The 27,930-nt window shown below is 45.6% G+C and overlaps 3 protein-coding genes across 4 annotated transcripts; 2 read left to right on the top strand and 1 right to left on the bottom strand.

Moving 5' to 3' along the window:
• The first annotated feature begins 757 nt into the window (after positions 1 to 757).
• On the top strand, positions 758 to 3,269 carry LOC106708318 (Down syndrome cell adhesion molecule-like protein Dscam2). 2 transcript variants are annotated; one of them, XM_014499805.2, is made up of 5 exons: positions 758 to 1,211; positions 1,376 to 1,607; positions 1,726 to 1,933; positions 2,031 to 2,184; positions 2,428 to 3,269. In XM_014499805.2, the coding sequence occupies exons 3-5, from the start codon at positions 1,756 to 1,758 to the stop codon at positions 2,678 to 2,680; spliced, it is 585 nt and encodes a 194-aa protein (XP_014355291.2). In that variant the 5' UTR covers positions 758 to 1,211; positions 1,376 to 1,607; positions 1,726 to 1,755; the 3' UTR covers positions 2,681 to 3,269. The 2 variants fall into 2 exon arrangements, with proteins under 2 accessions (XP_014355291.2, XP_014355290.2); XM_014499804.2 differs by having other exon boundaries at positions 758 to 1,261.
• Positions 3,031 to 16,256, top strand: LOC106708244 (Down syndrome cell adhesion molecule-like protein Dscam2). The gene is made up of 22 exons (XM_045680833.1): positions 3,031 to 3,044; positions 3,153 to 3,299; positions 3,865 to 4,013; positions 4,732 to 4,877; positions 5,415 to 5,550; positions 5,634 to 5,753; positions 6,781 to 7,035; positions 7,272 to 7,467; positions 7,509 to 7,657; positions 8,228 to 8,420; positions 8,510 to 8,655; positions 8,743 to 8,813; positions 9,564 to 9,852; positions 11,414 to 11,554; positions 11,757 to 11,930; positions 12,379 to 12,505; positions 12,735 to 12,961; positions 14,354 to 14,515; positions 14,696 to 14,878; positions 15,275 to 15,517; positions 15,645 to 15,805; positions 16,125 to 16,256. Exons 1-22 carry the CDS (start codon positions 3,031 to 3,033, stop codon positions 16,254 to 16,256), a joined length of 3,561 nt encoding a protein of 1,186 aa, XP_045536789.1.
• A 4,651-nt stretch (positions 16,257 to 20,907) lies between these two features.
• LOC106708243 (odorant receptor Or2) lies at positions 20,908 to 27,751 on the bottom strand. Its single transcript, XM_045680824.1, has 10 exons — positions 27,623 to 27,751; positions 27,381 to 27,538; positions 27,245 to 27,285; positions 26,788 to 27,001; positions 26,302 to 26,424; positions 23,020 to 23,142; positions 22,494 to 22,593; positions 22,257 to 22,361; positions 21,733 to 21,888; positions 20,908 to 20,958 (listed from the first exon to the last, which is right to left on the bottom strand). The coding sequence occupies exons 1-10, from the start codon at positions 27,677 to 27,679 to the stop codon at positions 20,908 to 20,910; spliced, it is 1,128 nt and encodes a 375-aa protein (XP_045536780.1). The 5' UTR covers positions 27,680 to 27,751.
• Positions 27,752 to 27,930: the final 179 nt, after the last annotated feature.

Here is a 27,930-nt window from a genome sequence, read left to right as displayed (position 1 = left end):
CGCGGGCGCGGGCGCGGGTGCGGTGCGTGACGTCGACTGGTACCGCACCGGCGCCGTGCTCGACACCGTCGCCGGTCGGTGCTGCCGCGGCACTCCGCAACTAACATACCGTATCTCTAGAGGAAAATAATACATCAACAACCATTTTATTAATCTATATATAAACATGTGAAACGTAAACTTTGAAAGACAGTTAAAGTTAATGTGGAGAAGAAGTTCATAAAGTCTTTAATTTTAAATTAAGGTCCAATTTCAACTAATATATACATATACATAATATAAATATCTGTCTCTCAGAGTCTCATGGCAATCGAATAATTTTTTAAATGATTTCATTTTATATAATTAGGTAGTGTAACTGTGTAAGTGTACTGTAACTATAGCCGCCGGCGCCACCGACTGTCCGCAGAGCCCCGCTACCTCGCAGCGGGCGACACACTGCTAATTCGCGACATGTCGCCGGCGGACGCGGCGCCATACAGCTGCGCCCCGCGCAGCCCGAACGCCTCGCACGCCACGCGCTCACTCCCCGTCTCTCTCGCCCTCCTACGTGAGTAGAAGTCCGAGACACCACAAGCCCGCACGCTACCGACCTGGCGCGTTGCAGCTGAATGGACTATGAAAAATCAGAATCAAAAGCGAAAGAGTCCGCAGCAGCACTAGCTCGTGTACGCCTTGGCATATGAATTAGTTTGGCATAGTTTTACATGAAACCTCCCACTTACTTGTTGCAGAATAACTGATCTGATTTCTTTTTGTAGGTTGTCTCAATTTACTCAGTTTAAGGCTCTCTAATAATTATACCTCTATACATAGACAGGCTATAAGTCGTGATATGATGTGCCTATTTGATTTCCGCCATTTTGGCGTTGAGGGTTGCGGTTAGTTGCAGGGGTGAGGATTCAGACTAATAATAGAGATACTCGTAGTATTAACTATCCAGAACTTCCACAGGCGCGTTTAAGTCGAATCTTTAATTTTCAGCATGCCAAATCGGTGCAGTGTCTCAGCCGATGCTTTACTAGGTCCAGCTGTCTACTGAATATTACCTCAGTATTTTTTTTTATTTCTTTATACATTCACCTGTGGACAGCGAACGGCGGCAGGGGCGCGGCGCCGCGGCTGCCGGCCACGGGCGAGCTAACCACGTCCAGCGGCGACCGCTTTTGCCTGACGTGCGCCGCGCCGGACTTCCCCCCACCGCACTACACGTAAGTTTCTAGTCATGACGGGAAGACAGTGCACCTCGCGTGCAACTGCGGTAGAGTATATCACTCCACATTCACTGTCAATACCGTTCTATACCATACCCATACCCTTCTATATCATGGTATTACGTAACCTATAAAAATCTGTGGACATTTCACATTTACAGATGGTACCGCGAGCAGGAAGGCCGACTACAGCCGGTACGGGCGGCGGGAGGCGCGGGTCCGACGCTCGGGCTGGTGTCGTGGGCCGGCGGCGCGGCGCTCTGCGGCCGGGCGGTGCCCGAGTTGGCCGGTACATGGCTGTGCAAGGCCTATAACGGCTTCGGCGACGCCACGCTGCAACTGCGCCTACATGTCGAAACCGAACTTGGCGTCACTATCAAGCCGGCCGTGCTGGTGAGCCGCACCGACCACTGAATAAATCTGACAAAGAGTCGTGCTTCGTTCCGTCGAAGTGCAACTTAGCGAAAGATGTCGCCGTACCTAGCATATCACCCGTACGTTACGGCTGCAGGTGGCGCAGGCAGGAGGCGTGGCCGAGCTGATGTGCCGCACCACTGCGCCCGCCGCGCTCGCCTGGTGGCACGACGGTACACCACTGCCGGCCACGGGCGGGCGTCTAGTGCTTCGCGGCGTGACACGCGCTCACACCGGCATGTACCAGTGCGAAGCTACGCGAGGCCGCAACATCGCGCTCGCAGCCGCCGAGCTGCGCCTCGCAGGTACTCCATCCTGAGCCCACAAGAACGTAAGCGCCCAGTGGTATGTCTAACCTATAGCGAGCGGCGGCACTGTAACGCGAAATTCCATGTGCCACAGACTCTGCGCCTGAGCTGCAGTATACGTTCATCGAGCAGGCGCTGCGGCCTGGTGCCAACGCCGCGCTGCGTTGCACGGCCGCCGCCTCGCCCGCGCCGCGCATCACATGGCTGCTCGACGGTCAGCCACTCGACCGCTTCTTGCCTCACCACCGGTACGCTCCCCGCCCCGCTACCCGTACCCCGCACACCCTCACATCCTATGCTATCCTGTATTTTTTGTGAACTGATAAAATCGATGTGAAGTTATTGGAAAGGAAAACATCGTATTCATAACGATAAATATTTAGAGTATATTAAGAGTAAATCTACTTTTAAAAGTAGAAATCTCTTATTCAGTTATACAGTATGTATAACGTGTAGCACAGGTGTGTGTGAATGGGTGTGCGCGTGCGCAGGTATCGCGTGACGGAGCAGGCGGCGGGCGCGCCGGGCGCAGTCACCTCGCTGCTGAACGTATCGGTGTCGGCGGCAGACGGCGGACGCTATACGTGCCGTGCGCATAACGCGCTGGGCGCCGCCGAGCACTCCGCCAGGCTCGACGTCTACGGTCACTACCTATGCACAATGCATCGCAATACACGCAATCTTCACATTAGGGCCGCGGACGAAAATTTTCGCAATTTTCGTCCATACTATTCGATTATCTGATAATTTGGATGCTACAAAAGGAAATGATAGAGTCACAAAATTGCAAACAAAAAACTTCACGTAGACATTGTTGAGCGCGGTATAACTTTAAATGTACACTTTTCTGAATGTAGTTGACACATCCTGTCTCAATGTAACAGGAAATGAGCATTTATAACAACTGTTTTTCCTTAGTATTCTGGCTGCCCTAAAAGAGCTTTTCTATATGTAGAGTCCTTTGTGTGATGTAGGTTTTTATTATATCATATGTTGGCAAACGAGCGAGCGGCCACCTGAATTCGCCGAAGTAGCGAAACTAATGCCGCCTATAGACATCAGAAGAAACGCGCAATATTAAACATGCTTTAACAATGGTCGGATGCTAGTATTGGACCAGACCACTTTATGCGAGTACAAACCCCAGTTACCTGCCTCGTCGTCAGTAAGCATCGTCAGGTCGTTGCGTTGCAATTGTGCCCCCGTGTTCCTCGAGCCTCTCGGAGCTCTCGCGGCACGAGAGCTGGTGTGACGAGCGCTGGACGTGCGCAGGTCCGCCGGCGGTGCGCGCGCTGGGCGCCGTGCGCGCGGTTGCGGGGGACAACGTCACGCTCTACTGTCCCTACTCCGGATATCCGATCAGGTCCATAGAGGTGCATGGCACTCAAAATGACTTTAAATTGTATCTTTTAAAATCAAAGTAGTAATAGTAGTACTGTTAGGACTGTTGAGGGTAGCCACACAAAAGGTTTTATAAGGAAGCGTGCGCTGCTGCTCGTGGCAGTCTCTTTCCATCCGTCATTGCGGAACGTCTGACATTTTTGTTTATTTACGTTCGGTTTGAGTTTATCCTATTGCGAGGATTATTTAGAAGTAGAGTTAAATTCACTATTTCGCTGTTAATTTATTTCTTTTAAAATACTTTTGCATCAAATATCTAACAGTACTATAAAAAACGAGTGCCAGTTAGTGTACCTATCATAGAATAGATGTCGCTGATTATACTCGAACTCACTCAAATTAAATTCATTTGGTGAAGTTGAATTCATTTGTTTGAAATGGCATTACTGAAACTGGGACAAATACATATTTAGTAAGACTAGCGGTGGCCCGGCACTTTGTCAGTGCATAATCATCTACTATGAGCTGAGTTGGTCCACTTGCCCTTGATGTATAATAAGTATTATATGTGAAGTGTGGGTGCACAGCTCGGTGTGGTGGCGGCGGGCGGGGGGCGCGGCGGGCGCGGCGCTGCACCTGCGGCCGGCACGCGCGCGCGACTCTGGTCGCTACACATGCGGCGTGGCCGCGCCGGAGGGCGCCACTGCAGTCGGCGACATTGACTTGCAAGTCCGCAGTCCGTATCGCACTTTCTACTTACATCATTTAGTTTTATTATTTCTAAACCTAAGGGAGTAATTAGCATTTTTGGCTTACGTAGCCAAAATCATTAGACTCTTTGTATACAAGGCAAGTCTTCGAAACCAGGTGATATTAGTTGCTAAGCGACTTACGTTTAACAATGTCAGAAACAGAGATGCGTGGCCGATATTTTGAGTAAATCTACACTTGCCATTTGTATTAGCAGTGCAATCCCAAAGCAGAATAGACGACTCGTGTCGACAATTCAACATTGCGTGTACGGAGCGCGCGCTACGCGATACTCGATGCAAGTTGAAAGATTTACGTTCCCTTGTATAAAAAGGACCTTATTTGATTTACTTTAAAATTGATGTTGAGTACTACTTTTTGAAATAGCTTCAAATCGTATAGATAGCCTTTAAGCACATAAATAAAAACGTCACCGACAGTTAGATTCGTCTTCTTCTCCGCAGTTTCGTAGGATATAGTCACATCGGCACCAAATATCTTTACTCGTAGTGGATGTGAGAGAGGAAATTCTAAAAAAAAATATGTGAAAGGAACGAGTTCAAATCGTACTCGTGTAAACAATTTGACATTGCTAAATCTTTTATCAATGTTTTTGACTATATTCTAAAATAAGAAAGTATAAGATTCAAGGTAATGGAATTCTAGAGTAAGAACATCTTAGGACTAAAAACTTTAAATTGTAGATCCTCCGAAAATATCACCGTTCATGTTTTCGTCGGAGCTGACAGAGGGCAGCGCAGCGCAGGCGCTTTGCGGCGTGTCGGCCGGCGACAAGCCGCTCCACTTCTCTTGGCTTAAAGACGGCCGCCCGCTGCCCGCCGACCTGCAGGTGTGCTGCTCGCCTTCTCCACTCACCTCCCCACTAGTGTCTCGACGCAACATCTTTTGACGATTCAGACAAGCTTACCATCTTCAATTTTAAAATCAAAATCAAACAAATTAAAATCTTTCAATTAATTCACTTGGTGTATGATGTGGTTAACACTTTCGATCTCCGTATCATTATACACCATACACATCGATTATCACACAGATATCTCTGCGTAACTAATTTTTTTCTTAGCTCTCCCAGCATTAATGGAGCTTATGTTCGAGCCCTTATATTGGGATATTTACACTAGCTTCAAGTTCTTCGAGAGCCTTTTAAATATAGCTAAAATATAGCTTCTGAAAAAATGCTAATTGCGACGAGAGTACGCGTCCCTGCGTCCATTGTCACGGTGGATGGTAACAAAAACGGCTTGCTCGTTTTCCACTCTTCTGGTGGGCAGCTGTATCAATACACCAGTATTTAGTTGTGAAATTTTTACTTCGATTTCGAAAGTTTTATAAGTTGTTTATTAAACGGGCGCGTCATCGGTCGCAGATCGAGGAGAAGAGCCTGAACGACTTCTCGCTGCTAGTGTTCCCCGCGCTGACGGCGCGCCACAGCGGCTCCTACACGTGCCGCGTTGCCAATCACGCGGCCCTCGCCAACTACACCGCCACGCTCAGCGTCAAAGGTCCGCCGCAACACCGCGACCGACAACGCGAACCGCTGTATTTGCTATGTATTATCTATGTGTACAATCGTGGTATTTTGCAGTGGCGCCGGCGTGGGTGACGGAGCCGGCGGACGCGGCCGTGCTGCTGGGTGCACCGCTGCGGCTGGACTGCGCCGCGCGCGGACACCCCACGCCTTCCCTCACCTGGGAAAGGAGACTAGGTATCTGCAAACTTGCTTCTTTGCTTATAATTAATCATAAGAATACCACGCATTCTATTATTTCAACATCAGGTATCCCCCGAGCACCCCCACTGAGAGGCTCATAGCCTATCCTCGTTAGGGATTACTAGTCAACCGTTCTGGGAAAGTGCGGGTTTCACACATATCTTTAAATTTCTTCACAGATATGTGTAGATTGCATCACGAAAAAATGAAAAATCTTCATTACCCACTAAGTTTTCAATATTAAATGTTGCCTTGGCTCCTTAACCAGTAAAAACTGTATTTAAGGAGCAAAGGACTTCCCTTACATGAAATTACATCGTTCTTTGTTCGTTATTTGTGAAAACAATAGATCTAATTAAATCTTACTAATACTAAAATACGAATATTTGGATGGACGGATGTTTGTTTGAAGGTATCTCCGAAACGGCTCTACGGATCTTGATGAAATTTTGCATAGATGTAGAGCATAGTCTGGAAGAACACATAGGTTACTAATAAATCTTTTTTTCTTTAAATTTCTCGCGGACGGAGTCGCGGGTAACAGGTAGTTTAGAATAACCAAAAAGTTTTATTTTCAATACCCGTGTTTACAATGTTATAGCTGCGTGGGTGCGTACGTGTATGTGTGTATGTATAAATGTGTTTCTGAGTGTGTGTGTGTGTGTGTGTATGGGTGTGTATGTGTGTATGTGCGTGTGTACGTGTGCGACGCATCTATAAGTGAATGTTGGTGTAATAATTTAGACATTGAAATAAATTCTCACAAGTGTTGTTATCCATCTCCTCAAACCGTTTCTTTGTAAGTTTTCTTAAATGATATACTTTCAGGTTTGTAATATTGGATTTTTTATCAAAAATATTATATAAGTAGGGATTTTAAAGGAAATTAAAGTGTTTTGTATCAAGTGTAAGATGTTTTCTTACAACTTTTTTACATTTAGGTAATAGGTTTGATACGAGTATATGTCAAAATAAAAAAATTGTCCGATAGGCAGGTAAAGGAACAGATTTGTTTACGCAGGCGGCGGTGCGGAGGAGGCAGAACGTTGGGAAACCATCGGCGCATCGTGGGAGGCGAGCGAGGGCAGTTCCACGGCGTTCCTGTCGGCTTCTGAAGGGGGAGCGGCGGGACCTGTGGGCGCGGTGGGCACGGACTTGGGTAGCGCACACCTAGCAGCGCCGAACGCAACCCGTGACTTGCAGGGCGCCTACCGCTGCACGGCTGACAACGGCGTGGGCGCGCCGTTGATCAAGGAAGTCAATATCGCCGTGCACGGTTTGTGGAAAATCTTAACGAATGTAATGGATTAAGTTTCATTTAAATTTTAAAATAAATCAGTTTTAGGGCTCCTCACGCCTCTCTACGGTCGAAATAAAAATTTCAACAGCCGTAGAATTTGTAAGAAGTTAAACGTTTAATATTTACCACTCCCCGGCGCGGAATAGATTATAAGGTGTGAAGTCACAGAAACCGAGCAAGTGCTAGTAATACGCATATTGTGTTGTCGGCAGAGCCCGCACACTTCGGCGCAGACGCGTCGCCGCGAAACGTGAGCGGCGTGCGCGGCTCGCCCGTGACGCTGGAGTGCGAGGCGCGCGGTGACGCGCCGCTCGCCGTGCAGTGGACGCACCGCGGCGTCAGCCTCCACCTCGACTCCTTCAGGTGTGACTCGCCGACACACCGACACGACTCGGAGACGTCGACACGGTACGTGGACGACGGCGGTGAGAGTCGGCTTGCGGGCGCAGGTGGACGGTGTCGGAGGCGCGCGCGGCGGGCGGCGTGCGGTCGACGCTGCAGCTGGGTGCCGCGGGGCGCGAGGACGCCGGCGAGTACCGCTGCCGCGCACACAACAACTTCGGCAGCAGCGAGCGGACCATGTTCCTTCACGTTGAAGGTATGATATAATAATTAATTTATTAAAACTGTTGTTACGGGTATCATGTGAATAATGTATGAAGAATGTAGTTCGCAAAAAAAGTGTAGTAGTAGTTAGTAGTAGGGGCTCAGTTATCCGCAACTCCACGACAAGCGCGTATTTTGCGTGAAGGCAGGCTGTAGGTTACTCCAGCCAGCCTAAAAAAGTGTAATATTATGAGATATATTATGCTATTTCTACCAAACCAGCACATCGTCTTTCCCTTTCTATATAAGAATAAGTAAGTGAATTTGACGGAAGAGGGGACGGGACGCACATGAAGGATAAATATTGTCTTTCTGTGCGTTCCTTCCTCCGTCGATTATATGTAGGCAATACAACTCAGGCTGCAGTCGCTTCGCTATTTCGGCGAAAACGTGGGGTAGGGCGGCGTGGCGTGGCGCAAGCAACTCTAAACTTGACCGAATTTAATTAAATCAATTCCCTAAAAGTCGAAACACGAATTTTTCCTTAGACATCAGATTAAAAAACACATCCTGATCATCGTTATTCAAAGGTGGGCTACCTAAATGATTTTTATCCCTATAGAACCTCCTGAAGCACCGAGTTCCATACAATTAGCCGGAACGAGTTCGAGGTGGATCCGTGTGCGGTGGCGGGCTCGGGTTTTGGGGGGTACGGGGCCTGCGGGGGAGGTACGCTACTGGGCGGAGTGCACGCCGTTGCGAGGGGACGTCGCACCTTCGCTCAACTTGACCCTAGACGCGGAAGAGGAAGGCGGGTAAGACTTTGCAGACCTGCGAAGATCCTAGCCCCGAATGCGTACTTCAATATATTGCTGTGATATGGGAAATATAATTTAAATTGTAGACCTGACTCTCAAGGATACCGCTCGCTGAGCGCCCTAGTGGCGGGCGTACGCCCCGCGGCCGCCTACGCAGTGCGTGTGTTGGCCGCCAACCGCGTGGGCCGCTCGCCGCGCTCCGAGCCCTTGCTCGTCACCACGCTGGATGAAGGTCGGCCGCTTACTTTACTTACGTTTTGTTACAACTTTATCAAAATATGCATAACGTTTCCCAAGTAAACGATGCACGGTTCCGCAGCGCCGAGCGGGCCGCCACAGAACTTGCGCGTACGCCCGGTTGGCACGCGGGAGCTGCACGTCTCCTGGTCGGTATGTACGGTTTATATATATGCTAGCCGTGCCTCCGACTTTGTCCGCGTTAAATACTGTCGAGAAGCATGTTTAATGATTTAGGCTAATCGTTTTACTTATTGACCGCCAAGTTCCATCCACACCATCTCGATGGCTGGCAATCCACAACCGTGCGGTTTTCACGTAGCTTTCTACCGCGTACCGCCGCGTTGTGGAATGGTCTGTCCTCGGCGGTGTTTCCAAACCGCTACGACTTAGGGTCCTTCATGAAGCGAGCGTATCACCATCTCAAAGGCCGGCAACGCATCTGCAATTCCTCTGGTATTGCAGATGTCTGTCAGAATAACTATGTACTGATCAATAGTTTGGAAGATATCAAATGACTACAGTTTAGCCTTACGTAGGCTAAACTGTAGTGTAGTAGTCATTTGATATCTTCACTATCACTATGAAAGCAAAAATGTCCCTAATTTTCGCAACAAATTTTGAAGCCAAATTCAAAATCTACTAGTCTTCTAATTATTTAAAAAAATGGGATCCATCTGCAAGCACTTCCTTTCGATTAAAATAATTTTTATCAAAATCGGACCACCAGGGGCAAAGTTTCGCGGTAACACACATAGTACAAAAAAAACAGTCAAATTGATAACCTCCTTCTTTTTGAAGTCGGCTAAAAAATTATTGAGAGTCGGGACTAGCAATATACCCAATAATATGAGTTGCAGATGTATTTGGATATTTGCTAAACAAATACTAATAAATTGAAAGGCCCCAGCGCAGCACACATGGAACGGCGAGCTGGTCGGGTACGCGGTGTGGTGGCGCGTGGCGGCAAGCCCGAGGGTCGTGGACGGCGTAGAGGGCGCTGCGGTCGCAGGGGTTGAGCAGAGGGCGGGACTGAGTGCGGGGCGGAGCGTGGTACGCGGCTGGGGCGGCGCTGAGATGCGCGTGCGCGGCCTGCACGAGTTTACGCGCTACGAGGTCACGGTGCGCGCGTTTAACGCTGCCGGTGTGGGCCCGCCCTCGCAATTCGTGTACGCTACTACTGCGGATGGAGGCGAGTTGTATTTAAAACATGACTAACAAATCATCGACATCTTGGAAAAGATATAAAATATGTACATTATGGCTGGTTTTACAGTCACGCGTTTCGGCAGCGCCGTCGGAGCGCGCGCGCTCGGATATGTATTGGGGTATTAGGCTGGTTTTACAGTCACGCCGCTAGACGCGCCGTTGGACAGCGCGCTGTTGGACAGCGCGCGTTTGAACAGCGGTGCACCAAAAAACGACATTAGTACGGCGCGTTTCGCTGCTGTGAGACAGTCGTGTACAAACAGATACAAAATGAACGGCAATGCGGTTAGAGTACTGGCTATTTACTTTTTATGGAAAAAAAGGCAACAAAAACGTCGAAGAACAGTAGGTGTTGATCCTTATAACGCTACAAGGTTACTGAGAGGCGAACACGTAACATCTTTCTCTGATTTACGAGAAAATAGTTATAAATTTTATAAATATTTTCGCCTATCAACCAGCAGTTTCGACGAATTACTGTGCAAGTTAGAATTTTCTTTACGAAGATCTTTATTCTTATCCTTATAAAATTATTCTTATAAAAATCATCGGCCGGGTCCCATAAACATCTTCTAATTCGCACTTCGTCAATTACTCGACCCGTATCGATGTGATTCATTTTGTACACAACAGTACCTAACGGCACGTCTCAACGGCGTGAGACTAAAACGCACAATGGCCGTAGAAGCGCACGAGCGGCGCGCGCTTCGACCGCGCCGCGCGAATAGGACGCGTTCAACGAACGGCGCTGCTCAAGCGCGCGAATTTGAAACGCTACTAATACCCCAATACATATCCGAGCGCGCGCGCTCCGACGGCGCTGCCGAAACGCGTGACTGTAAAACCAGCCTTAGTAGCGTTTCAAATTCGCGCGCTTGAGCAGCGCCGTTCGTTGAACGCGTCCTATTCGCGCGGCGCGGTCGAAGCGCGCGCCGCTCGTGCGCTTCTACGGCCATTGTGCGTTTTAGTCTCACGCCGTTGAGACGTGCCGTTAGGTACTGTTGTGTACAAAATGAATCACATCGATACGGGTCGAGTAATTGACGAAGTGCGAATTAGAAGATGTTTATGGGACCCGGCCCGATGATGTTACGTGTTCGCCTCTCAGTAACCTTGTAGCGTTATAAGGATCAACACCTACTGTTCTTCGACGTTTTTGTTGCCTTTTTTTCCATAAAAAGTAAATAGCCAGTACTCTAACCGCATTGCCGTTCATTTTGTATCTGTTTGTACACGACTGTCTCACAGCAGCGAAACGCGCCGTACTAATGTCGTTTTTTGGTGCACCGCTGTTCAAACGCGCGCTGTCCAACAGCGCGCTGTCCAACGGCGCGTCTAGCGGCGTGACTGTAAAACCAGCCTATATAAAAATAATGTGGCGTTCTACTTCAAAATCTTTGGCCAAAAAAGTGTTAAAGGAAGAAAATAGATAATACAGGGAAAATTGAATACTTAGAATTAGTTCCATTTACTAAGTTTATGTTAATTCCGCCGTTTTTAATACTCTCGCGATAGTTTTATTATTTTATGCACTTGTCGGATAGTGCCCGAGACGGCACCGGGCGACTTATGGTGCACTGCGGAAAGTGCGCGGGCTCTGCGCGTGCGCTGGACGCCACCATCTGCGCCTTCGGCGGCGCCCAGCGGCTACGACGTGCTCTACGCGCCGGTTCACAACACACCCTGTCAGTTATAAGTTTTATTTTATGTTGTACAGTGAACACTAGCATCTGAACCTGACATCTTCGACGTATTTATTTATTCCAATCATCAGCCACAATCACATAGCGCCCCGTATAAAATATTTGTGTATTTCCGATTACGATAAAATCATTCCTCGATAGTATCAGCCGTTAACAAAGTTAGGACGCACTGATATACATACAGCGTGGAGCGGAGCGGGCGCGGAACTCACACTGGGCGGCGTGAGTGGCGGTGCGCGTGAGGCGCTGCTGGCAGGCCTGCGCGCGCGCACCAATTACAGCGTGCGCGTGCGAGCGCGCGCGGCCCCCGGTCCCGGCCCGCCCTCCACGCCGCGCCTTTGTGCCACGCTGGAAGACGGTACGTAGCGCTGTTACTACAACCTGTTTTTAACAAAAAAAAATGATACCGCTTTTGCAGACGAGATTTTAATAAGTAAGTACGTGAACAAACACACATCTAAGCGAGATTTACCTAAGAATTGCAAACATGTGTTGATCTGGTATCAACGAGTTTTTCGAAATATTGAAATATTTCGGATTCGTCCATTTAGCAATTCACGTGAGACTAGAAACGAGAGGTTTCGAAAAAAAATCGGAAAACATCACGAGTAGGGAAGGGGCTAAAATAGAAATCACGTGTATATATTATTTATTAGTATATGTTTATTTTCTGACAGCCTGATGACGTAATTTTAATCAATGATTAATAATATAAAAAAACACCCACTGAAATTCCATAGTAAAGTCAAAGAGACAACTGTACACTTTACATAATAGGACACATAAGATTGTGTTCGCATGAGCAGTGCCGGGCGCGGTGGCGACGCTGCGCGCCGTGGCGGTGTCTGCGAGCGCGGTGCGGGTGTCGTGGGTGGCGCCGCCCGCCGCCGCGCGTCTCACGCACTATACGCTGCATGTGCGCGAACTTGGCAGGTACACACTATCTCTATTTTACGGCCGACGGGCGCAGTGTTCACGTTACGACGACGACGACGACCAAAGCTGCGCATAAACATCAGCAACGATTATAGTAATAGTTGTAACACTGTGCCGCCGGTACCATCTTCATCGAAGCGGGTGTTCGCGTCCCTTCCCCCGCCGCGGTCCATAACCACCATACAAAACGTACTATCAAAAATTAGCGTGAATCAAAATTCGGTAGGGTTGGCGGAGAATGGTCGCAACACGTGGAAATATCGAGGAAGGCAAGCAGTTCGGACGCGGTGGTGAAGTGGGGGGAAGAAGAGGAGCAGGAGGAGTGTAGCGTGGAGGTGACGGGGCTTCGCGCGCGCGCTGCCTTCGAGTTCAGGGTGCGTGCGCACGCGGCGGCGGGCGCAGGGCCGGTCAGTCGCGCCGCCGCCGCCAGCACGCCCGCACCTGACGCGCCAAGTAAGTCCCCTGATCCTCTCCTTGTGTTCCAAATTTTCATTTAATTAACTATTGTATTTTTGTGGAATAGCGGTAAATATCTTACAATCAGCACGTAATTCAAAATATTAGTGCTACGAATATTGTAAGTCTAGTTTGGATATTCAAAAATTGGATTGTATGAGTCAAGTCTATTATTATAGCTAATTGAATTATAAATCAAAGAATTAAGTTGTTTTCCACTCGGCATCGACTATCATACGGCAAACTGTCATCATTAGAGTTATATTTTAAAACTAGTTGTCGTCCGCAACTCCGTCCCCAGCGAAATAAAAAAAAACTTAATAAGTAGCCTATGTGTTCTTCCAGACTATGTTCTACATCTATGCTAAACTTCAGCGAGGTCCATGCAGCTGTTCTGGAGATACCTTCAAGCAAACATCCACCCATCCATCCATTTAAACATTCTCATTTATATTATTAGTAAGCATAGGTGGGCACAGTTAATCGAAAAGTTAACTTCGTTAGTCGTTGATTCGTTTATTAAAGCGTTAAGTTCTCGAAAATTTAACGCAAGTTAAAGTTAATCGTTTACAGTTAACCAGTTACCAAAATTATACTTGTTTTTGGGCTAAGAGAAATAGGTAAAACAAGTAAAAAGAACATCTTTTGATGAATTTAGATAATATGCACGACTTGCACTCACTTTTGTAAATTGAATTTACAATTTCATTACGCATTTATAACACATCAATTCGATCTTTTCACACTTGATTATTTTGATTGCAATTGAACCCATAGCATAGTCAGTTAGTGGTTTTTGTATCTCAAGTATTAGACAAAAGTATGAATTGATTTTGTCCTGTTGGTTACGTCTTTCCCGAACGCTCTGATGCGTCACACTTGCACGCGAACTTCACATATATCAATTATCAACTCGTTTGTTCACCAGTCGACTCGCTGACAGTCGTCCAACATAGCTGAACTTACGAGCGTGGCATGGTGCATAATTAAAACAAAATAACAGCACGTCTCCAAATTTCTAATTTAACGATTAACGGACTTAATTAACGGAAGTTAACAAAAGCAGTAACACTTTTTGAAGTTAACTTAAAAGTTAATTCGTTAAGCAAAATGTTAACTTCGTTAATTAACGACTAACGGATTAACGAGTTAATGCCCACCTTTGTTAGTAAGATATTATATTGCTATGACAAGGTTTCGGCGTCATTGCATTGTAAGTAGCAAATGACATTTCATCGAAATGGGTAAAAATAAACTCAGTGATGTTACAGAACACATTGTTTTCCCTCCAATAGACGTGAAGGCGGTCATAGTAGGTAATGTACCTACGTACATAGTAATGTATGTACGCAATCGCCATATTTATATATATGTACCCTTGTTGAGCAGTGAGCGCGCGCATTTGGTCCCTGTCGCGCGAGGTGTTAGCGTGCGCGGGCGGGACCGTAAGGCTGCGATGCGCGGCGGTGGGCGCGGCCCCGCTTGCGCGCCGCTGGACGCCGCTGCCGCCCGCGCACACGCTCGTCGACGACGGCGACCTGCTCTTACACAGTGAGCTCGCTTCTTACAAAAGTACAATGCATCAGTTCAATTTCAAAACTATAGTCGTTGTATTACAAAACTGCAGATCGCCTACACCGACAACTCGCAGCTGTAGATACTCACTGCATCGATGTGAGTACGTATTTGTATTGTATACGCGTATGTTTATTAAACTGATATGTGATGTAGAGGTGGATTCTGAGGGCAACTACACGTGCTCCGTGCGCAACGCGGCGGGTGCGGACCGCGCCTTACTGGCCGTGGTGCTGCGCCGGCCGCCCGCCGCGCCCGTGCCGCGCCTGCTGCGCGCCGACACGCACGAACTACACCTTGCCTGGGACGAGCCGCCGCGCACCAGGGACCCTGTGCTCGGTATTTTCTCAAATGTCACATAATCAGATACCGAGATTACATTCGAGGGATGTTTGAGCGAGTACAGATAATACACATAATGTACTTTGTTCTTTTCGCATATGTCATAAGACATATTTATTAAAATATATGTTTTTTAAGTCAATTTCTATTTTAATTTTTTTAAGTTGACAGTAAATTTTTCAAATTGGACTTTAACAAGGCACCAATGTTTAGGGTTTGGGCAAAAACATTGTCATTCGCAATCTGGTGGCGGCCGCCATGTTAAATTCACATTGACATTGAAAGTAAATACTGCATGTCATCAGATATAAAGGTGTGTACCAAATTAAGTTACAAGATTTCTACATGCTATGAATTGAAAAATATAAACTATAAAGTGAAATGTTTTCTTAGGTTATAGCGTATGGTGGCGTCGGTCGTGGGATGGTGCGGCGGGCGGGCAGGCGGGCGGGCAGGCGGGCGGGCAGGCGGGCGGGCAGGCGGGCGCGGAGTCGCGCAGCACGCGCACGGCGCATCGCCAGGTGGCACTGCGCGGGCTGGTGTGCGGCGCGCGCTACGCCGTGTGGCTGCACGCGCACAACGCGCTCGGCGCCTCGCCGCCCTCCCACACACTCACACTACGGACCAAAGGCGACAGTCGGTACCACTTTCTGTTCTTCTCGCGACCATTATTGTGTGTCGGCTTATAGTCATACCTCTGTTAAAATGCAAACTATTTGATCGATAACATCGGTTTTTGTAAAGTAGTGTGTGTTGTGCGCAGAATTGAAAGCTCCTTTGGGAAAAGACTTCATTTGGGCGAACAGTAGCGCGCTGCGGTTGAACCTGGTGGCGTGGGGCGGCGGCGACGTAGTCTGCGCGGCGACGCGCTGGACGTTGGCCGTGGGCACCGCCGACCTCGCCACCGACGGCCAGACGGCTACGGTACGCCCTCCACTGACCAACGATCGTGTCTGAGACTCGTGCCTAATTAAACTTTTTTCACAACTTGTACTAACCCCGTGACCGAAGTTGTACGTATAGGTAAAAGTGTGGAGGAAACCAACTTGGCATTCCAGGATCGCGCCAAAGGGAAATCGCGATGGAGGATCGCCGAATATGTGTTTTGTCTATAAAAGGCTTATTATTTCTATATGGAATATTCTTTTATATTTCTACAGGTCAAATAGAAGTCTGTGCTCTCTGACGACTCCTTTGGGTTACGGGCGTGATTTATGTATTTGTTTTATATTTCTATATGCAGGCAACTAACTTAAAACCGGGAACTTGGTATGAAATTCGTGTGAGCGCGTTTTCGCCGGCCGGGGAAACGACCGCTGTTTACAGAGCGGCGACTCTCACATCAAACGGAGGTAACTTCTTAACAAATAACTAAGAAGTAATTAATTGTCAATCACCATTTTGTTCGACTGGTCTTGTTGCACTCGTATAAGTCATTTCAAATATCTGCGCGGTTTTTACTTCGCGAGAGGCACAAAATACAATATTAGTTGTGTTGGGGCATAGCTGGATGCGGGGGAGGGCACTGTGCAGCATGCACATGGCCTTGAGCCGTCAAGATATTTGTTATGTCACCGACCGATCTTCAATACCGCCCATTTTATTTGTACTTTAAAAAAGCAGCATACACTTCATTAATTATAGTACGTTTTTTACGGTTTCTCTTGTAAAAAAATAAAAAAAAATGACATAAAACTAGAACGGATCGGATCTCCGAGCGAGGTGTCGATGCGCGCGGTCGGAGCGGACGGCGCGGGCGGTGCGGCGATCAGTGCAGGGCGCGGGGCGGCGGCCGCGGGGCTGTGCGGTGTGGCGTTGGCGCTGCTGGCCGGCGCCGCACTGACCGCCGCGCGCCTCCGTCGTCGCCCCGCGCCGCACGCTCACAACGACATCAAGAAGCTGCCGATTCCTGACGGTAATGCCCGCGTTAAAACATACATTTCGGTAGACCCGTACGCTTGCTAACGTTCTTTTTTTGTTCCGATAAGAAAAATAATTCAGTTTTAGTTGCAGACGAGCTGCAAGAGATCAGTCCGTACGCGACGTTCAGCATGGCGTCGTCGAGCACGAGCGCGGTGCGCGGCTGCGAGCTACGCTTGCACGCGCCTGCCATTGCCGAGCCGCTCGCCGCGCCGCCGCGTCCACACCCGCACCGCGCGCACGCCACAGGTCACGGCCAACGACACTTGCAACTTCTATTCACTAGTACTCTGCCATTGCAACTTGTGCGTCACTCATGGACATGCATATTCACGCTATATGACGATTGACGACCATATCTGGTGTAGATTACTGCAGCGGGTCGGATTCGAGCGGCTCGCCGTGCGCCGCTTGCGCCGCAGAGCTGTACCGCGTGCCCTCTGCGCACCTCGCTGGTATGTAACGATGCCCCTCGCGCGGGATGGCTCAACAATCATAACTGTAGGAATACACCTACGTTACCCAGACACGTTGCCGGCTGCCGACTGGGGCTCGGCGGAGCGGCGAGGCACTCGGCGGGAGGGCACGCGGCGGAGCACACGCGGAGCCGGCGCCGCGCGGCGACGCGAGCCCGGTCCCGCCGCCACGGCCAGGTGAGCACCGCGCAATCGTCACTGAGAGAATCCCGACTCCCCACGCGATTTGCTTACAGCCGGATTGTCTTTCGTGTCCTTGAACAAGACGCTTTTAATTTTATTACAATATGAGATATAATCATAAATGTATGAGTTGATATTTACTTAAACGTTTTTTTAAATAAGTATTTCAGGTTTCTTTAAAACTTTTAGATATAGTACAAGTCTGAAATTGAAAGATATACAAAACTTTTCTTTTTTCCAACCAAGCCACCGTTTCTAAGGAGATAGACGGTAGTAAACTTTACTAACTTGCGTTATAGAGTATTAGAGCTCCCCGCGTCCGAGCACGCGCTTCCCCCCTCACCTTCCCCCTCCGGCATGGCTTCCTAGGGTGACTATTTCGCACTCACGGGAAGTTGCAGCAACGACCGGAGTCTTGCATGATAATAAAACGATCGCAGAATAGTGGTAGTTAAATAGTTATTTTATATAATTTATTTTATCATTTAATCCGATTTAGAAAAATAATGACATGCTAATGTTTGCTAAATTCTTTCCGCATGGTACAATACACCGCTAGACTAAACCTAAAGTAGCCCCCGCTTGAGTAAGAGCGAGAGCGACCAGGGCGAGGGCGAAAGTGAGAGCGAGGATGTGTTACAGGCTCTCCCCGGGAACGACGCGCGAGGACCTGCCCGCCGCCGCCGCCGCGCTCTGACCGCCGCCGCCGCCGCCGCCGCGCTCTGACCGCCGCGCTCTGACCGCCGCGCTCTGACCGCCGCGCTCTGACCGCCGCCGCGCTGTGACCGCCGCGCTCTGACCGCCGCGCTCTGACCGCCGCGCTCTGACCGCCGCGCTCTGACCGCCGCGCTCTGACCGCCGCGCTCTGACCGCCGCGCTCTGACCGCCGCCGCGCTGTGACCGCCGCGCTCTGACCGCCGCGCTCTGACCACCGCCGCCCGACACCGCTCTGCATCAACTGTGTTATATTTGTGTAAGCATCACTGAGTCCGAGTTGTTCCCTCACGACTGACTTCAGTACACTTTTTAATAAACAATTGACTACACGTGTGATTTGTTTCTTTGTACATAAAAATTTATGTGATTCACTTTTTATCGTCTGACTTCTTATCAAAGATCATAAAATACTGTACGGTGTAAACACCGCACAATACATGTTTTACAAAATCTGTAGAGTGGTTTAGGAGATAGAAAGAAAAAAATATACAAACATCCATAATGTATTATTTTTAATTATATTGTATTATACCATATCTCAGCGCAAAATTTAAAAAGTAGCCTAGAACATACCAGCAACCATAAGCTATACTTTCCAGTTAAAGTCCCGTCAAAATTGATCCAGCCGTTTCGGAGTTCATCGGAACAAACGCGGCTAGCAGACAGACACACATACAGACCTCCATTTTTTTTAACTTGGTTTTTCAAACTAAAACTACTTGTAATGCCAGAATATTTTATAATAATACACGTTTTACATAAAGGCATGTGTAATTATAGTTCTGAGGTATTACGGAAGGGATCCAACTTAATTGGTTATTCAACGGGGAACTGGCGCAACTTATTTAGCTTCCTTTTGTTGTAATTGTAATAATAAGTAATTGAACAATTTTCTTTCATACGAATTTTCTGAACACTCCGCGCAGGACATATTATACGAGTAGGTGCTTTTAATTAAGTCTCGACTTAATCGTCGACTAAAACAATTCTCGCTGAGCAGTCGCCGCTATTACGACACTTTATCAGATGTCATATCATTTCCAATCAAAGTGTAAATTGTTAATTAAATAATGATATATCTTGTAATAATGTTTATATACATGGATGGATGTTTGTTAGAAGGTATCTCCAGAACGGCTCAACGGAGATTGATGAAATTTAGCATAGATATGTCGCGGGTGACAGCTAGGTATATAATATACTAGCTGTCGCCCCCCACTCTGTCTACGCGGCTTTCAAAAAACCTAATACATAAGTAGCATATGTGTTCTTCCAGACAATGTTTTACATCTGTGCCAAATTTCATCAAGATCTGTAGAGCTGATCTGGAGATACCTTCAAACAAACATCTAAGCATTCGCATTTATAATATTAGGTCCTTACATATGAAATTGGCGTTTTTCGTACTGGCCACTTTAATCACGAATTTCTCCTCTTTGGTAAGGAATTCCAAATTAAAATTTGTACAGCTATAGACTCATGTATTTGTGGTTCGATGACCGTCATTAATTTGTTTTTTTTTCTTCTGTTTTTTTCTGTTTGCGTCACTCATTTTACAAAATGGAAAACTTAAAATATCGCATTATTTACGAGTACGAGTTCCGCCGTGGCACTAGTGCTGCGGAAACGACTCGAAGGGTGAATGATGTGTATGGCGGTCGTGTTGCAAAAGAAAACACAGTTCGTTTTTGGTTCCAACGTTTTCGTTCTGGAAATTTCGATCTGCAAAACAAGCCCCGTGGACGGCCTGAGACTCAAGTTGATAATGAAGAGTTGAAGGCTATTGTGGAAGCGGATCCATCGCAAACCACGTCCGAGTTAGCTGCAGGCTACGACGTTAGTGATAAAACTGTTTTAATTCACTTGAAGCAAATTGGGAAGATTAAAAAGCTTGAAAGGTGGGTACCTCACGAATTGACTGAAGCAAACCGGCAAACGCGCGTCGACTATTGCGTTACATTACAAAACCGGCACAATAATGAAGGTATTTTAAACCGAATCATTACCTGTGATGAAAAATGGGTTCTTTACGATAATCGGAAGTGCTCAGCGCAATGGTTGGATCCTGGCCAGCCAGCCAAATCCTGCCCCAAGCGAAAATTAACCCCAAAAAAGTTACTTGTAAGCGTTTGGTGGACTAGTGCCGGTATTGTTCATTACAGTTTTATCAAATCTGGCCAGACTATTACGGCTGATGTCTATTGTCAGCAATTGCAAACCATGATGGAAAAGCTAGCGGCTAAACACCCTAGGCTGGTCAATCGCTCCACGCCACTGCTGCTTCACGACAACGCTAGACCACACACTGCGCAACAGACGGCTACTAAATTAGAAGAGCTTCAATTGGAAAGTCTAAGACATCCTCCGTACTCCCCGGACCTTGCTCCAACAGATTACCATTTTTTTCGAAATTTGGATAACTTCTTGCAAGGGAAAAAATTCAACTCCGATGGGGCAGTCCAAATCGCCTTCAAAGATTTTATTGATTCCCGTCCGACTGTTTTTTTTAGTAAAGGGATCAATGAACTACCTATGAGATGGCAAAAGTGCATAGAAAATAATGGTTCATACTTTGATTAATTAAATATATTATATTAAAAAATATTCGACTTTTTGTTCCTCCCATACAAAACGCCAATTTCATATGTAAGGACCTAATATTAGTAAGATATAAGAAGATACATGTGAAGTTATTAGATGATACCTATTACAGAATTACAGCGACCTAAACTATTTCGTTTGTCGTAAAACAGCGTAAAAAGTGTACGACGACTTCAGAATCTGAAACGATAATACTGCAATAAATATAACAATAATATATTACTGTCAATATGGAAAAAATAAACGTTTAATAAAATGCCCAGAAATGGAGGCTAACACGGACTTAATAATAGTGGAGGCGAAGCGGGGATTGTAGGATTTACTCGAGTGTGACAGTTAAATAAATACATATAAGGGAGGAAACTTGCTGGAATCAAATATTCCTATCACACATCTTCATATACGGCCGTGCGTTTAGAGAAACCGATAAGAATACTAAATTAAAAAAAAAAACGGCTGTTAAAGAGACTTCAGTACGACAGTTTTAGACACGGTGAGTCAATTACAGAACAAGTCAGTTCTACAGAAAAGTCTACAACTGAATTATCCGACGAGGAAATGGGAGAGTCACAAAGTTGCAAGAAGAAAATTAAGCGCGGTAAAACTTTAAATGTACACTTTTCTGAATGTATTTGACTCATCCTGCATTAATCTGACGCGCTTGATTATTTATAACAACTGATTTTAATTAGTATTCAGACCGTTCATCCTAAAAGCGCGGCTCTGTATGGAGAGTCCTATTTGTGATAGGAGTACTTGATTCGATGTAACGCTTCACCTCCACTACCTTAACTGCGAAACTCATCGAGATTCTCGAGATTCTCCCCTTCCCAATAATCATCCCTCTTCGAACAAACCAAGCAAATGAGTCCTATTAAATGGTGAATAGTAAAACGGTAACAGCAAGAGGCGGCCGAGACTGGAGGCGAACGTGGGGGGCGGGCAGAGGCACACCTTGACGAAGGTGTCGAGCGAGAGCGGCACGACGCGTCCGGCGGCTAGGCGCAGAGGGCGGTGCACGCGCACCAACAGCAGCAGCAGAAGGCGCCGCGCCGCGCGCCCCTCGCCCGCCCATCGCATACTGTACGCTGCGTCCACCAGCAGCGTGCTCTGATATCACATAGTTCGTCTTACGGCAATGGACGGCGCCAGTAAACGATACTGTCACACGACGCATCACACGATTTGAAAAATTTACACGTAACAGTAAAGTATTAAATTCACACGTATCAGTGGTAGACGCTAGGAACAACACCATCTGTTGCACGAAAGGGCCGTCTCGCCCGGTCAAATACCACGACCACACAGAAGACAGGCGTGAAGTGGAAGCAATTCCACGTTTCGTCTGATAAGTGTGGTGCCGGAGGCCTAATTTTAGTCCACGTTCCTTTCCTAACCTTTTCTTAATAAAATAGGATATATGTTTTTATTGCATCAATTCGGGAAATAAACAAAAATCATCGTATGACAATACTTGCCTCTTCAGTAAGTTCGGTGCCGTAGTAACAGTAGAGGAATAATTCCGTGAGGATGCAAAGAATAAAAAGAATCATCGACGCAAACTCGATACTGATGAAATCCAACTGAAATGTTAATCACAAATTTATATGAAATTACGAGCCGAGAGTGGAGTTCGCGGGAGCAGGACAGAGGGTTGGCGAGGCAGCGGACCAGTATAGCGTGACAACGGGAGCAGGAAAGCGGGCCACACTCACGCTGATGATCTTGTAAGCGGCCATGCAGAGTATCCAGCCGCCGATGCCGAACTGCACTAGGATTGCACCGCCAAAGATGTCCTGCACCAGCCCCGCGGTTCTTCGGAATTACACATATATTTATAACTTAACCTTTTATAGTATGGTATTGATGGCTTGGTATTATATTATTATACAGACTGGTGAGATACTAACGATACTGAAGGAGAGCACTTTGCACTCGATTTATGTACGTTCAGATTATGTAATAAAATTAGGTCCTTCATATTTTACCAAATAATAAATGAATGAATGTACCCACATATTACAGACATTGGTAACGTTGATATTGGCCCGTGCGGAATTGAAAAAAAAAACTTAATAAGTAGCACGTGTATTCTTCCAGGTTAAGTTCTACATTAACGCCAAATTTCATCAAAATTCGTTGAGCCGTTCCGAAGATACCTTATAACAAACATCCATCCATCCATCCATCCATCTAAACATTTATAGTATTAGTAAGATATTAGGTTCCTTCACAACTCACTCGCAAATTCTCTTGTATTGTAACCAGCAGTCTACAAAGAGCGCCGCGAACACGTCGTCTCTTCGCCGGCCGCTGGCTGTGCTCAGTGCGCTTGCACTCTGCGGCAACCTCTCCAAATTCATTCTACAAAGACGAGCATCATATCATAATGTTCTACTAGTGACAGAAACCTGGCTTAAAGACGACATATCTAACAATGAAATTTGTGATAACAGGTACCAAATTTTCAGACAAGACCGTGATTTAAATTTAACAAGTAAAAAGATGGGTGGCGGCGTTATGATGTGTATTAAAAATAATCTACAGCCACGTTTCCGTGATGAATACTCTTGTGATTTCTGCGACCTTTTGTGTGTATCTATACCGGCTCAGAAAGCATATCTCCCCACTGACCTTCATATTATATTGACTTATATACCTCCTGACAGTGACAAAATTGTTCCCAGTCTGAATATTATTAAACAACATACACGCAGTCTCGTCGAAAACTACCCTGAACATCCTATCCTTGTGGTTGGGGACTTTAATTTGCCCTGTCTACAGTGGTTCGATGAGGGGTATACTGTGCTCAACTTAAGCGCTCGAGAAGTACAGGATGCAGCACAATTATTTGTAGATGAATTAACTTACTTAGGCTTATCACAGTTTAACCTTGTCAAAAATGAAAACGGTCGTATATTGGATTTAAGTTTCTGTAATCATTTTCTCACAATTAATAATCAGTGCTCTTCCATTCTGCCTATCGACCCGCACCATCCGCCCCTAGAGGTAACTATAGATGATTTGCGTTTCAAATCCATGAAACAAAAAGCTAGGATTAAACGTAATTTTCATAAATGTGACTACGACGCAATAAATAAACATTTTCTAAGTTGACTGGGATTTAATACTGAATCACGATATTAATACTAGTCTTCAATATTTTTATGACGTCATATATGAAAGTTTTGATCTCTTTGTTCCCGCGTCTAAGAAGAGGAATAATAACTACCCAGTTTGGTTCAGTGCGGGGCTGATAAAAGTAATTAAAGAAAAAAGTAAATTACATAAAAGGTGGAAAAAGTATAGAAACCCGCGTGATTATTACGAATTTTCTTTACTTCGGACTAGACAAAGACAAATACAAAAGAAATGTTATAAAAAATATATATTATTTACCCAAGAGAATATTAAACGTAACCCGAAAGCGTTCTGGTCATATATAAAATCTAAGCGCGCTGGCAGTCAATACCCTAGCAGTTTCACTTATAACAACCAAACCTTAACGGACAGCGAAAGTATTTGTGCTGCATTTAGTTCATTCTTTCATAGTGTTTTTATATCTTCGCATAGTTCTGGTTCTGAAGATAATAATGTTGATGATTGCATGTTTAACAACACTTTGAGCAAGGTTCACTTTCAAGAAAGGGAAGTCTTCACTGTGCTTAAAGAGTTGGACAAAACTAAAGGAGCGGGTGGTGATGGCGTGCCGGCTATATTTTTATCTAACTGTGCTAAAAGTTTATCATACCCCATTTGTATCCTATTTAATAAGTCATTACAGGAGTGTACTTTCCCAAATATCTGGAAACAGGCTAATATTGTACCAGTTTATAAAAAGGGCCGTAAAAATTTAATTATCAACTATCGTCCTATTTCCATCCTTAAAACACTAAGTAAACTAATGGAACTACTTGTTTACAGAAGGGTTTATCCCATTATAAAACAAGGTATTTCAGAAAACCAGCATGGTTTCTTGAAATCACGTTCTACTACGTCTAATCTTGCTATATTTTCTGATGATGTTTTTAACGGTATGGAGCACTCTGGTCAGGTCGACGTGATCTTCACAGACTTTGAAAAGGCATTTGATCGTGTAGATCACGCCATCCTACTATACAAGCTTAACAAGCTAGGAATCCATGGAGATCTTCTCAGGTGGATACAGTCTTACCTGAAAAATCGTTCCCAGGCTGTTACCATTGGCGGTCATCGATCCAACTACATCGAAATCCCTTCCGGTGTTCCCCAGGGTTCACACCTTGGACCTTTATTTTATTGTGCTTACTTATATGATATAGACAAATGTTTACAGAATGCGAAACACTTGATGTATGCTGACGACACTAAGATATACATGACAATAAGTAATCTTAACGATTGCAAATTGCTACAAATGGACTTGGATTCACTATATGATTATTATATAAAAAACAGAATATCCGTCAATATTAAGAAGTGTCATTGTATAAGCTTTACGAAGAAGAAGGACCCTATTGTATACCCTTACAAATTCGAAAACGTGGCTGTAGAACGAGTTGACGAAATTCGCGATCTTGGTGTTATATTCGATTCTAAAATGGTAATGCAAAAGCACGTAGAATATATCCGAAATAATGCTTATCGTAACCTCGGTTTTATCGCTCGTACTTGCAAACCTTTCAGTGACCCCTTTGCCCTTAAAGTCGTCTACTACGCCTACGTCCGAAGCCTCCTCGAATATTGTTGTTCAGTTTGGTCTCCGCAGTATATGATCTATATTGATACCATTGAACATGTTCAAAAGAAATTTGTGAAAATTCTCAACTTTAAATGTCATAGGCAACGTTCCACTTACCGGGAGGATTGCAAGCACTTTAAATTACTACCGTTATCTGATAGAAGGCTCCTATTAGATATGGGTTTACTTTACGATATCTTACATAAATTAGATCATCCAACATTACTAAGCCGTATAACATTTTGCACTCCGAAAAAACGTACTAGAAATACCGTATTATTTTATACAACATATCACCGAACAAACTATGGAAAAAATTCTATATTAACCAGATTACCTCACCTTTATAATGAAAACTTTAATAATATAGATATTTTTCACTTATCAAAAAAGAACTTTAAAAACAAAATTATTTGTAATATTAATATAACATAAGTCACAGGTATAATGTATTATGTCTGTTTTTACACTATCATTTTGGCTACTTATAATGTCGTTATACACACTATTAGCTAAGTTATCACTTGCATGTATTCTTCCCGCTGTTATTACTATTTTAAGATAATTTTAAGCTGTTGTGTATGTAGATAAATAAATAAATAAATAATGTAATATAACAAAACTGAAAGCTCCGTCGCACGACGTCTTAACATAAACGTAGCTGTTTACTTTTTTTTTTTTTTTAAATTAGGTGAGGTTCCTACTTAGGATTGGAAACATCCAAGTTAACAAACTAGGTAAGTAAACATTACAGGACATTCTTGCTTTACATGATAAGCAGAAATAAAATGAAACAATGTTACCTAAGGATGCTGAGCTGCGTCTTACACTGGTAGAGTACCGTCGCTATAAAAGCGTCCATCGTGGTATTGGCGATGCCAACCAACGTCGTGACGTAGTATGTATACAGCAAAACTATCACAAATCTGAAATTAAACAAGTTTACTTAAATCGCCGTCAGCTCACTCCGTCGTCCATTCTTTTATTCTTGTTCTATCATCGTCACTCCCTAACTCGCTCACGCTCGTTTTGTCGCTTTCGAAATAAGCAAATCATGTTCTTGATCATTGTTTTTTTTTATTATTATTATTGTTATTCAATTAGTCACCGCAATTAACATTCTTTATGCATGTGCCCATGTGCACTAAATCGAATACTGATTATATAATCTATTTGGCACTTTCTCTCCAAAGATAATCTTTTATAAAGTTTTGGAATTCCTCAAAAAATCCTTACGTATGCACTGCAATTTCTTTTTGCTAATTTATAAAATTATTAGTTGGCTGCACCCGACAGTGTCAGTAGTGTTGACACCGATCCAAAGCGGAAATTCGAAGGGCTGTCGGCGCGCGTGCGCCTGCGCAGCAAAAACTGCCCACAGCAGGCACGTGAACGCCGCGCAGCCCGCGTAGCCGCGCCGTAGCCGCGCCACATGCGCCGCCGCGCAGTTAAGCAGCCGGTGCGCGAAGCCCGAGCGTGTCCGCAACGCCCGCCGTGTCGCTTCTGCCCAACAACACGCCGCACACACGGCAATCCGTCACGGCACGACTCATCCGTGTTCCGAGCTAGTGCTACTTCACAATCTACTATGTTTAGGATCATACGTATAAATTTTAGCGCCTAGCAAGAGCCTATATGTAGTAGATGTACATATTATTTATTTAAAATCTTCAGATGGGCCGTTCCAACAATTTAGACGAGTACATTCTTATTCTTCGAAACGCATCGCTTAACTGAATAATATACCCAATTTCACAACTTGTACAGTGTGTATATGTATATGTAACCTTGTATAATTACAAGTGGGTAACAGTGGGTCTTCGCTGTCTGCATAGTTCGTTACGTGATAACTCATAACGAGGCTTACGTAAATTAAAATCACAATATAGTGTTCGGAAAAAGAGTGATACCATCCAAACCTGCGACCATGCGATCTATGCGATCGGCGTCCGTGAGGAACACGAGCTGCTTCGCCAGTGACGTCACATGGCACAGCAACAGGAACATGACGCGTGACAATTTTTCCATGTCACTTTTTTCCTAGTAAACCAACTTAACAATTATAGATTCGGAGCTAAAAGGTGTATGTTCTGTGCAATATTGTTGTATGATTTTTACCCATACCTGGTATGCGTAGAAACATTCTTGCAAGAGATAGATACACGTAGTCGCAAATACCATTGTGCGGTAAACGGTGTGCAAACGGCGGACGCATGTGGAGCCGGCGCTAAGCCGCCAGTAGCCCGCGCGGCGGAGCACGGCCGCGTGTCCGCTCACCGCGCTCAACTCTGCTGGACTGCACCTGGCCTTTACTTGGCGACTGGTGACGACCAGTCGCCCAATCCTCGGGATTTGGACAAATGCCTTCGTCAATGAATGCATCAATTCGTAATTTTCAAACAACTGCAAGAAAAAAAAAAAGAGTTGGTTCT

Source organism: Papilio machaon, chromosome 2 (genome assembly GCF_912999745.1).
Source record: "Papilio machaon chromosome 2, ilPapMach1.1, whole genome shotgun sequence".
Taxonomy (NCBI): Eukaryota; Metazoa; Arthropoda; class Insecta; order Lepidoptera; family Papilionidae; genus Papilio; species Papilio machaon.
This window is presented reverse-complemented; position numbering and strand designations above follow the sequence as displayed.